The sequence below is a fragment of the Hemibagrus wyckioides genome, linkage group LG07 (genome assembly GCF_019097595.1).
Source record: "Hemibagrus wyckioides isolate EC202008001 linkage group LG07, SWU_Hwy_1.0, whole genome shotgun sequence".
Classification (NCBI taxonomy): Eukaryota; Metazoa; Chordata; class Actinopteri; order Siluriformes; family Bagridae; genus Hemibagrus; species Hemibagrus wyckioides.
Window position 1 is genome coordinate 24,686,762 of NC_080716.1, and position 11,848 is coordinate 24,698,609.

Consider the following 11,848-nt stretch of genomic DNA (forward strand, 5'->3'; position numbering starts at 1 on the left):
GGGAGGTTGGGGACATTGAGTCTGAGTGTACCATGTTCTCCTCCTCCATTGTTGACGCAGCTACACTATATTGCCAAAAGTATTCGCTCACCTGCCTTGACTCGCATATGAACTTAAGTGACATCCCATTCCTAATCCATAGGGTTCAATATGACGTCGGTCCACCCTTTGCAGCTATAACAGCTTCAACTCTTCTGGGAAGGCTGTCCACAAGGTTTAGGAGTGTGTTTATGGGAATTTTTGACCATTCTTCCAGAAGTGCATTTGTGAGGTCACACACTGATGTTGGACGAGAAGGCCTGGCTCTCAGTCTCCGCTCTAATTCATCCCAAAGGTGTTCTATCGGGTTGAGGTCCAGACTCTGTGCAGGCCAGTCAAGTTCCTCCACACCTGACTCTGTCATCCATGTCTTTATGGACCTTGCTTTGGTCACTGGTGCACAGTCATGTTGGAAGAGGAAGGGGCCAGCTCCAAACTGTTCCCACAAAGTTGGGAGCATGGAATTGTCCAAAATGTCTTGGTATGCTGAAGCATTCAGAGTTCCTTTCACTGGAACTAAGGGGCCAAGCCCAGCTCCTGAAAAACAACCCCACACCATAATCCCCCCTCCACCAAACTTTACACTTGGCACAATGCAGTCAGACAAGTACCGTTCTCCTGGCAACCGCCAAACCAAGACTCGTCCATCAGATTGCCAGATGGAGAAGCGCGATTCGTCACTCCAGAGAACGCGTCTCCACTGCTCTAGAGTCCAGTGGCGGCATGCTTTACACCACTGCATCCGACGCTTTGCATTGCACTTGGTGATGTATGGCTTGGATGCAGCTGCTCGGCCATGGAAACCCATTCCATGAAGCTCTCTGCGCACTGTTCTTGAGCTAATCTGAAGGCCACATGAAGTTTGGAGGTCTGTAGCGATTGACTCTGCAGAAAGTTGGCGACCTCTTCGCACGATGCGCCTCAGCATCCGCTGACCCCGCTCCGTCAGTTTATGTGGCCTACCACTTCGTGGCTGAGTTGCTGTCGTTCCCAAACACTTCCACGTTCTTATAATACAGCTGATAGTTGACTGTGAAATATTTAGGAGTGAGGAAATTTCACGACTGGATTTCTTGCACAGGTGGCATCCTATCACAGTTCCACGCTGGAATTCACTGAGCTCCTGAGAGCAACCCATTCTTTCACAAATGTTTGTAAAAACAGTCTGCATGCCTAGGTGCTTGATTTTATACACCTGTGGCCATGGAAGTGATTGGAACACCTGATTCTAATTATTTGGATGGGTGAGCGAATACTTTTGGCAATATAGTGTATCTGGAGCTGTGGCCTTATGGTCTCTGGTGCCTGTCATGGTGGCAATCCCCAAACCCCGTGGTGGACACTGGAAGTAAGGGATGCAGTCAAGCTGAAGAAGGAGTCCTATCATGCCTGGTTGGCTCGTGGGACCCCAGAGGCAGCTGATGCATACCAGCAGGCCAAGTGAGCTGCAGCCCGGGTGGTTGTGGAAGCAAAAACTCGGGTCTGGGAGGAGTTTGGTGAGGCCATGGAGAAGGACTATCGCTACAAGTGCCTCAGAAGGGGTAAGCAGCTCTCTGCCAACACTGTTTACAGTGGAGGTGGAGAGTTGCTGACTTTGACTGGGGATATTGTCAGACGGTGGAAGGAATACTTTGAGGATCTCCTCAATCCCACTGACACACCTTCTGTAGAGGAAGCAGAGGCTGAGGACTCAGAGGTAGATTCATCCATCACCCAAGCTGAAGTCACTGAGGTAGTCCAGCAGCTCCTCAGTGGCAAGACACCAGAGGTGGATAAGATTCGCCCCGAGTACCTCAAGTCTCTGGATGTTGCGGGGCTGTCTTGACTGACACGTCTCTGCAACATAGCGTGGTGGTTAGGGACTGTGGTGGTGGTCCCTCTTTTTAAGAAGGGGAATCGGAGGGTGTGTTCCAACTATAGGGGGATCACACTCCTCAGCCTCCCAGGGAAAGTCTATTCCAGGGTACTGGAGAGGAGAGTCCGACCGTTAGTCGAATCTCAGATTCAGGAGGTACAATGTGGTTTTGTCCTAGTCATGGAACACTGGACCAGCTCTACACCCTCCACAGGGTGCGTGAGGGTTCATGTGAGTTTACCCAACTAGTCCACATGTGTTTTGTGGATTTGGAGAAGGCATTCAACTGTGTCCCACGTGGCATTCTGTGGGAGGTGCTCTGGGAGTATGGGGTCTGTGGCCCTATTAAGGGCTGTTTGGTTTCTGTATGACCAGAGCAGGAGCTTGGTTCGCATTGCTGGCTGTAAATCAGACCTGTTCCCAGTGCACGTTGGACTCCGGCAGGGCTGTCCTTTGTCACTGGGTTCTGTTCATTATTTTTATGGACAGAATTTCTAGGTGCAGTCAGGGGCTGTAGGGAGTCTGGTTTGGGGACCACAGGATTTCATCTCTGCTTTTTGCAGATGATGTTGGCTCCTTCGAGCCAGGACCTAGAGCATACACTGGGGTGGTTTGCAGCCAGTTGTGAATCGGCTGGGATGAGGATCAGCACCTCAAAATCCATGGCTATGGTTCTCGACCGGAAAAAGGTGGTTTGTCCCCTCCACGTTGGATGGGTGTTCCTCCCTCAAGTGGAGGAATTTAAGTATCTTGGGGTCTTGTTTACAAGTCAGGGAAGAATGGAGTGGGAGATTGACAGATGGGTTGGTGCAGCGGCAGCAGCAATGCAGTCTGTGTACCGGTCTGTTGTGCTAAACAAGGAGCTGAGCCTAGGCTCTACTCTGAGCCTTCCTATTCTCACTTATGGTCATGAGCTTTGGGTCATGACCGAAAAGACAAAATCCCGGATACGAGCGGCCGAAATGAGTTTCTTTCATAGGGTGGCGGGGCATTCTCTTAGAGATAGGGTAAGGAGCTCTGTCACCCGGGAGGAGCTTGGAGTAGAGCCGCTGCTCCTCCACATCGAAAGGGGCCAGTTGAGGTGGCTCGGGCACCTGTTTCGGATGCCTCCTGGACGTCTCCCAGGGGAGGTGTTCCGGGCATGCCCCACTGGGAAGACACCCCAGGGAAGACCCAGGGCATGGAGGGACTTGTCTTTCGGCTGACCTGGGAACGCCTTGGAATTCCCATGGAAAAGTTGGAGGAAGTGTTTGGGGGAGGGAAGTCTGGGCATCCCTGCTTAGACTGTTGCCCCGCAGCCCAGCTCCGGATAAGTGGAGGACAATGATGATGATGATGAGGTGCGCACCGATTTATAAGCTCTAAATCAAATGTTGCTGTTTAATATTGATTCAGTTTTTTTTCTTACTATCTCATGTGAACTTCTGTATGAAAAGTTTAATCTCATCACTATAAAATCATTAAACATGGAAATGTTTGTGTTTGGGTGAGCCTCAGGTATGTAGAAGCACAAGCTGAGCAACCTTAAATTCAAGGGCGTTGTCTGGCAGTTGGTAGTTCAGTCAGGAGTTCACCTGTAGCGAGATCTTCCTCACACACGGCTCCACTGCTCGCTCTGAGTTCATCAACCTGCGTGAGGTCAGTTCACGTTTCTGCCTTCCTTCTGGAGAATACATCATTGTCCACCATTGTCATTTGAGCCGCAGAAAGAAGGCAACTTCTTGTTGTGTGTCTTCTCTGACAAAGCCACTGACTCTGAGTAAGTGATGAGGAAGAGTGAGGAAACTATACAATATTAATACTGTTAAACTATTCATGTCATAAAGTGTTCTTTTACTCAGGAAACATTTTTTACTCTTTAAGTCTTGTTAATGTAGATGTAATAGTAGGTTAGAGGTCCTATCTAGTAAATCAACTGATTATGTTGTAAATATTATACAAATTAAAACGACAGACTGGTCACAGGAACAGCTTTTGTTGTTCTTGTATTGTAAATAAATTTTTTATGCTGTGTACACGTATATAGAGTGATTGAGCACAAACTGATGCAAACGTATTTCTTCCTGCTGTAGGGAAATGGACGATGAAGTCAAATTTGCTCTTCCCAGAGTGGTGAGTTGGGGACAATGCAGATTCACAAATCACAAAGTTGTGTCCCAAATCGCATACTTACGCATTTTGAAGTATTAGTAATTAAACTAATGTATTGAGACTGAAAGTTCTAACAAGATCACTTCATTTACCTGGATGATGCACTTTTTTATTTAACCGGAAAAATGAAGTGTGGAATGTTAGACACCTTATGCACTCAACCCTCAAGCATTGGAGTGGAAAAGGGTGAAGCTACCATGCACTGTTCCTGGATGTGAAAAATGTTTTAGATGGCTGATGACACTGTGGTGGCAAGGGTGGTACAAAAGTTTTTTTTTTAATTAGTCCATATTGTGTAACTTATTTTTTAACATTTTAAAAATTCTGCTAAAGCTAGTAGTATTACGGAAAAGATTTATACACTAGACATAACATACCTAGTGCATGGTGTAAGTGTGTAGTGTCTTGTCATTTGCGACAAAGCTTTTCTTTAACTTGAATAAAAAAATAAAATAAACCTCCTAATATCTGTTTCTAAATTTCCTTCTGAACATCCTGAATGATCCATAACCTGTACACTCATGACATTAGATGTCAAGAATCTCACCAGTGATTAAGAAAGAAAACATTAAGAATTTGTTGCTAACTAGCACTGTTTCTCTCTGTATATCATTCTTCTTTCTGTCAGAATTATTTGGATGAGAGTCAAATCAATGCCAGATTCAAGAGTCTCTTCAGACAGCTGGCGGGACCGGTAAGAAGCAAGAGGATCTGTGTTAAGCAGGCTTTAAGCGGGATTCTCAAATGTTCTGCAGCTCTTTGTTACATGGATTCCCTCAGTACATATTTATGTTAGGAATCATCCACACCTATACAGAAATTATGCTCATTATTTAAATATGTACATTAATTGTTTTGGCTGTTTATTCAATATATGGAGCTTTCTGTTCCCAGACAATTTCATCAACAGAATACATTTTTATAGGCTGCTTTGGGTCTCTCTCAAGTGAACAGTAGATCTGTACAATATATTGTTTGCAGGAGTGGACAAAGTAGTGAGAAATTGTACTTATACATAGATAGATATTTGTCAAAAGTATACCGAGTGGAATAATCCAGCCAAAAAGGTTTCATGGTTTCAGAAGTATGAAATAAAGGTTGTAATTGTGTTAATGCAATGTTTTCATTTGAAAACTTTTATTATGTTTACAATATTAGCCATTAGCTGCTGCCAATTAAGTTAGCTACTTGAATCAATGCTAATCCAACCTAGTGTTAGCAAAGATGCTAAGATAGCAAAGATGTTAGCAAACATGCCAAAATTAAATTAACAATTTTTTCAAATTAAAGAGTTTTTTCTTTTTAGAGAGGTAGAGTTTACCTTTTTTTTCTTCAGCATATTGATGTAAAAGATCCTCAGGTTCCAAGATTAGCTATAGTGCAAACATTTTGGGGGTGGAGGAAGGGAAGGTTACTTTTTTAAAAATTCTGTGAGCATCCTGAACTCACAAATTCATAAATGTGTTTCAGAATATTTCACATTATTTATAATATAAATTATGTGAAATATTCTGATACACATTTATGAATTCTTGAAATAGTATATAACGTGAAATAATATAACACATTATTTGTGTGTTTTTTTTTTAGGACCAGAAGGTCAGTGTTAAAGAGCTCCAGACCATTCTGAACAGCCTCATCAGCATGCGTGAGTCTTCACAACAGAATTCGGTTCATACACAGTTCATTATAAGTGATAAATATCTCATCCTAAGATAGTTACTGTGCGTTGTGTGTAAATTTAAACTCTCCGGCTTTCTTATAGATAAAGAACTGAAGACAGATGGTTTCAGCCAGGATTCATGTCGCAGTATGATCAACCTCATGGATGTATCCTTAATTGAGGGCTTCACACACATTTCTTTCTTTCTTTCTTTCTTTCTTTCTTTCTTTCTTTCTTTCTTTCTTTCTTTCTTTCTTTCTTTCTTTCTTTCTTTCTTTCTTTCTTTCTTTCTTTCTTTCTTTCTTCCTTCCTTCCTTTCTACCATCCTCCTTTCTATATAAATTTACATTTTTATTTGTTTGTTTGAGCTTATGATTTTTTTTATCATTATTATTATTAGTAGTAGTAGTAGTAGTAGTAGTAGTAGTAGAAGTAGTAGTAGTAGTAATAGCAGTAGCTGTTGCAGTAGCACACACTTTAGGTTTTGTCCATTTATTGAAATTTGCACCTGTCTGTTTTTCTCTCTTGAGTGTCTCTCAGTCTGGACTCTGTTTCTTCAGGTCTATACAGCATGTCTTTGTCTCTTTCTCCACATTTGTTATTCTTTGTGACAGACATGTTCAGAGAGATAACAACAGGAAGCTGGACCTCACAGAGTTCCATGTGCTGTGGATGAAAATAGAAAACTATCAGGTGAGTTGGATTAAAGTCTTCACCTGCATAAATAATTCTATAAAACAGAAAATTTGCAGGTAATAACACGTACCATGTACATTACACTAGCTAGATCATTTGACTAAACTTTAACAAAATAGCGAATAAATGTTTTTTGGGCTACCTGACATACAGTATCTCACAAAATTGAGTACACCTCTCACATTTTTGTAAATATTTTATTATATCTTTTCATGTGACAACACTGAAGAAATGAAACTCTGCTACAATGTAAAGTAGTGAGTGTACAGCCTGAATAGCAGTGTAAATTTGCTGTCCCCTCAAAATAACTCAACACACTTTATTTTGTGTCAGGACATTTTCCTTGTGGATGGAATATAAAACAACTTAGAATTGGTTTATTTCTTCTCCTTGTTCAGGAAGTGTTCAGGAAGTTTGATGTGGACAGGTCTGGTACAATGAGCCCACAGGAGATGCGTAGAGCCCTTGAAGCAGCAGGTGAGTCCTTTCATTTATCATGACATCTACCTGTATAATTGTCCATCCAGGGATGAGGCTAAGAAATGTGGATCTCTGGAGAGAAACACATGCTCCAGGACCTTAAATAACACAATACTTACGGTCTGTCTGCACCTTTCTGTGATCAGTGTCTTATAGTGTGTGTGCATTTGTAAGATTGTTTCTCCTTTTCTCACCAGGCTTCAAGCTGAACAGTGATATATTCCAGCTTGTTATGCTGCGCTACACAGACCAGGACCTGACCGTCAACTTCAACAACTTTGTCGCTTGTCTAGTGCACCTGGAGACTATGTTCAGTGAGTCTCTTAAATAACAATCCATTATATTTAATCTCTAAACAATGTTATTAGATGCTATGACTGCAAAAATCTAACATCAGGGTAACTTTCTTATTCTGCCATTTGTTTCTGCAGAAATATTTCACTCCTCAGACACTAACAATGATGGACTCATCACCCTAAACTTCAAACAGGTTTGAGCCTCAACTTTCTCCTAATCTGATAGAATAAAATATAATGAGTTTCCTACAGTATCACACCCTGTGTTTTATTTCTCTTATAGCACAGCTATTTGTCAACATATTATTTTTTATATTAATTTAAGAATAACATCTAAGAAAAACTCAAAACCAGTTAGTGCCTGCTGTTACATTATGGCAGCTCTAATCAGTCATTCCCTCACCAAACTCTATTTTGTCTTTGATCCTATTGATAAAACAAAAAAATGTATTGGCATGCCTTTTTTGGAGCACAAATGCTGTATTCCCAGAGACTCCTGTATTAAAACCTACTGACTGTTATATGAAGCTGTTATATGCTTATATGAAGCTTAGTCTAAATAATTACCTATTCAAAGTAACTATTTATTAAGCAAAACAGAAATGAGATTCTAAATCAAAATAAACATTGGATTAAAATAATAAGATACGACATACAAGTCAGAATACTAAGGATTACATTTGCCTTTTGGCTAAAGCTAGTTTAGAGCTGAGAAAATGAATACAAACCTTGAGAATTCAGCAGTGCTGTGCTATAATACATATAATAAGACTGTTTGATTTATTTATGACTAACCATTTTCCTATTTCTTGTTTTCAGTGGCTATCTTTGACAATGTTTGCTTAAACAGACAGACATCTGGATGCCTGTCTGCTTGCACTGAGACCCATATCTCCCTCCAGCTGGTCCAGAAGTGCCTTCTTCACATTTTTATTATTATTGCTCAAGGTGATGGTATGCAATCAGTATTTTAGTCCAGTTTCTCTCTTTTTAAAGGTGTACTGGTTTAAGGAGTGGTTAAAGGGTTTATGTTCTATTGTGCCATATAAGAAGCCAGTCTCTGTTCTGTGTGTTATTTACTCATAAGCCAAAACAGTAAGCCACAATCTGAGAACACCATACATGTAAAGTCATCAGTCTCTGTCTTAAAAAAAGTGCCAGACAGTGTAGTGTTTACAGCCTCTCTGACCAGCCATTTGAAAGCAAGCATACTTTTCCTGCTAACTGAAAGGATTCTGAACCTTACCTTGTTACCAAATATGATTTCACTTCCTGTGCCAAAGGGATTACTTTCTTTTCAATATTATCTATCAGTTAATTCCAGTTCAGGCTGCTCCACTTTGTGTGAGGAATGTTTCCATAATTAACATTATTTAAAATGAAGAGAAACCAAGAGAGTCAGCATTAATACATCATAAATGCACCATAAATACAGTAAATAACATTTAATATACACTTTTAAAAAATGAACCAAATAAGCTAAATTATCAACACTTACCTTAATCAATATTTATACTTTTAGTAATTAAAAGTGATTCCAATGTGACCAACAAAACAACACATTCATGAGCTTGTTTTCACACTATGGGTGCCATTTGATTCTTATTTTTTGGTGTGTTGGTTTTATATTTGTGTTTGGCCAGGAACATTTAAAAAAAAAAATAATAATTACAAATCAGGAATCAATCCCATACCTAAAATCCACTGAAGAAATCTCCACTTAGAATGCAGCAGGATGAAATTGCCTGTTACTACAGTAGCCATTGTGATATTTCTGCAGGGTACAATAAATGAAGTACTTTTCTTATGAGAGGCAGTTTTCCAGACAGTTCCAGATTCATCAGTCTGATTGAATATTCATACAGAACACATGGCAGGGGTGAAATGAAATGACCTTGTTTAAATGCTGATTCAGAGATAAATATAAGGAAATAAATAGATGATTTCATATTTCATTGCCAAACACATTATTCTGTAAAAAGCCATGAAGACTTGCTGTTAATTCTGTTCTGTTCCTGCCGGTGCCTGTATTGTGTTCTCTGTGCTCTGGTCAAAAGACACTTACTGAGTTATATGTATTCAAAAATGTATCTGTTCAATAAATATATTTTTAAAATACAATTTTTGTGTCAGTTTATGGTAAGCATGGAAATACTAGAATTGTCAAGAATCATTGGAACAGTTCCCTGCCAGACCACTGGAGGGGGTGCTGGTAGATGAATCGGCGGAGCCTGCTTTACTGCTTGTTTTCCCTTGTACTTTGTGCCACACCCTTCTTACTGTTCTGCATTCCCGCCTTGTCACCTGTTCCCCATTTTACCTTGATGTTTTGCCCTATGTTATGTTTAGTTTTGTTTTATGTTTTGTTTTTGTCCTGACTTACCCCTGTGGATAAAGCAGTGCTTCATTTAATCCTGCACATGGGTCTGGCTTTCCATGGCATGCGGGTGCATGTGGTTACGACAGAGATCTGTTACGTTCAAGCCCTGCAAGAAAGACCCGGATGTTACAAGAGTGATGGATGGATGGATGGATGGAGGGAGGGAGGGAGGGATGGATGGATGGAACAGGTGTATGGATTAGATGGGAAAATTACTTTGCATTTGGTGTATTTAGGATGGATAGATGATTGGACTGGATGGATGAATTGGTAAGAGAATTGACTGTAGTGGATGGCTGTATTGGAAAGGATCAGGATGGATAGATTGATTAATGGATGGGAATGGGTAGATTAGAACTGGATGGATGTACAGATGAATGAATTGAATGTGATGGATGGATGAGTGGATGGATGGATGACATTTTGGAATGACATCTCAACCCTCAGTTTAAGATCAAGCTGATGAAGCTGGTTATGACAGGACCAAACTATTGTACCTTCTTAGTGGCTCTAATGCAGAAAGACCTCAGGAAACAGCAGAAAGACCTCAGGAAACAGCAAAAAGAGGGCAACAACATGGAGACCATTGGATTTGCGATATACGAGGTGTGCACTGATTTACAAGCTCTAAATCAAATGTTGTTATTTAATATTGCTTTAGTTTTTTTTCTTACTTTCTCATGCCCTTCCCTTTCCGTTTCCCAGTCAGGTATGATAATGACTGCTGAGGTTGCGTGTGAAATCCTATATGATAAGTTTAAACTAATCTTTATGAAACAATTACACATGGAAATGTATGTGTGTGAGTGAGCCTCAGGTATGTAGATGCACAAGCTGAGCAACCTTATATTTACTGATGTGTCGTCTGGAAGTTTGAAGTTCAGTCAGGAGTTCACTTGAAGCAAGATTTCTTCCTCAAATGTGGCTCCACCGCTCCACAAATATGTTTTCACTTCCTGTGCCAAAGGGATCATTTTGGTGAACAAGAACCCGATGGTCACTTTGAACAAGCTCCAGGGTGTCTCTGTGGAGAGAGGAGAACCTTCCAGAAGAACAACCATCTCTGCAGCACTCCAGCAATCAGGCCTGAATGGTAGAGTGGCCAGACAGAAGCCACTCCTCAGTCCTGAAGGACTCTCAAACCATGAGAAACAAAATTCTCTGGTCTGATGAAACAAAGATTGAGCTCTTTGGCCTGAATGGCAAGCATCATGTTTGAAGGATACCAGGCACGGCTCATCACCTGGCCAATACTATCCCTACACTGAAGCATGGTGGTGGCAGGATAATGCTGTGGGGATGATTTTCAGTGGCAAGGAACTGGGAGACAGTTAGTCAGAATTGAGGGAAAGATGAATGCAGCAATGTAGTAAGACATCCTTGATGAAAACCTGCTCCAGAACGCTCTGGACCTCAGACTAGGGCGATGGATCAGAACAACAGGACAACAACCCTAAGCACACAGCCAAGATAACAAAGGAGTGGCTAAATGAATACTTTCTGGATGCACTGCACACTTAAAAAAATAAACCAAATAAGTGCAATTATCAACACTTATATTAATCAATATTTTTTTCTACCAGTAATTAACCCTCTGATGCATGAATTATGAGAATTGAGAGTGTTTGTATTCTTCTTAGGGCAAGAAAAAACAAATATTCACTTTTTTTAATACGAATTTTTACAGAAGGTTATAGAAATATCCATTCCAGTGGACTACATGCATCTGAGCACTCAACATAAAACAGTATGACTTTAAGGTAAAAATGAATGAAATAGTTTTTTATGGTAAATCCATGTACAATTATTCCATTTTAAGCTTTGAAAAACATTTTAACACATTTTCACACATTTTAACATTGTATACGCCTATTGTTTAGTTTACCTGTCAACTTTTTCACATTTTGTCATGTTACAACCACAAAACTAAATGTATTTTATTGTAACATCGGACCTGGCATCAGGCCAACAGAGGGAGCCATCCCACAAGTTTCCACAAAGGAAAACGTTCTTCCGTTTTTTTCAGCCTTTTTATGCAGCATGTTTGCAACGCCACAATGCGAAGTATTGTTCTTTGAATTTACCAAGCCTTGTCAGATTACCGCTAGTTTGGATTATACTGTGTATGGACTCTATTGCAATGTTTATTGGGATTACGAGTTTTGGTTTGCGAGTTTCTGTTTTGTTTTTCAGTGCACACTGTGTTTTCCGGTTTTTGACCCTTTTTTGCTGGTGGAATGACACCGCATTGTTAGCACTGTTTGGCATGGCATGTCGGGACACCAACG

At 40.6% G+C, this 11,848-nt stretch overlaps 2 protein-coding genes across 3 annotated transcripts; both read left to right on the top strand.

Annotated features, from left to right (window-relative positions):
• The first annotated feature begins 2,419 nt into the window (after positions 1-2,419).
• On the top strand, positions 2,420-3,168 carry LOC131356504 (uncharacterized). Its single transcript, XM_058395575.1, has one exon. The coding sequence runs from the start codon at positions 2,458-2,460 to the stop codon at positions 3,097-3,099; it is 642 nt and encodes a 213-aa protein (XP_058251558.1). The 5' UTR covers positions 2,420-2,457; the 3' UTR covers positions 3,100-3,168.
• A 242-nt stretch (positions 3,169-3,410) lies between these two features.
• Positions 3,411-9,301, top strand: LOC131356502 (calpain-1 catalytic subunit-like). 2 transcript variants are annotated; one of them, XM_058395572.1, is made up of 10 exons: positions 3,411-3,532; positions 3,967-4,006; positions 4,674-4,739; positions 5,636-5,693; positions 5,811-5,875; positions 6,333-6,401; positions 6,803-6,881; positions 7,082-7,198; positions 7,316-7,374; positions 8,000-9,301. In XM_058395572.1, the coding sequence occupies exons 2-10, from the start codon at positions 3,971-3,973 to the stop codon at positions 8,024-8,026; spliced, it is 576 nt and encodes a 191-aa protein (XP_058251555.1). In that variant the 5' UTR covers positions 3,411-3,532; positions 3,967-3,970; the 3' UTR covers positions 8,027-9,301. The 2 variants fall into 2 exon arrangements, with proteins under 2 accessions (XP_058251555.1, XP_058251554.1); XM_058395571.1 differs by having other exon boundaries at positions 3,486-3,653.
• The last annotated feature ends 2,547 nt before the right edge of the window (positions 9,302-11,848 follow it).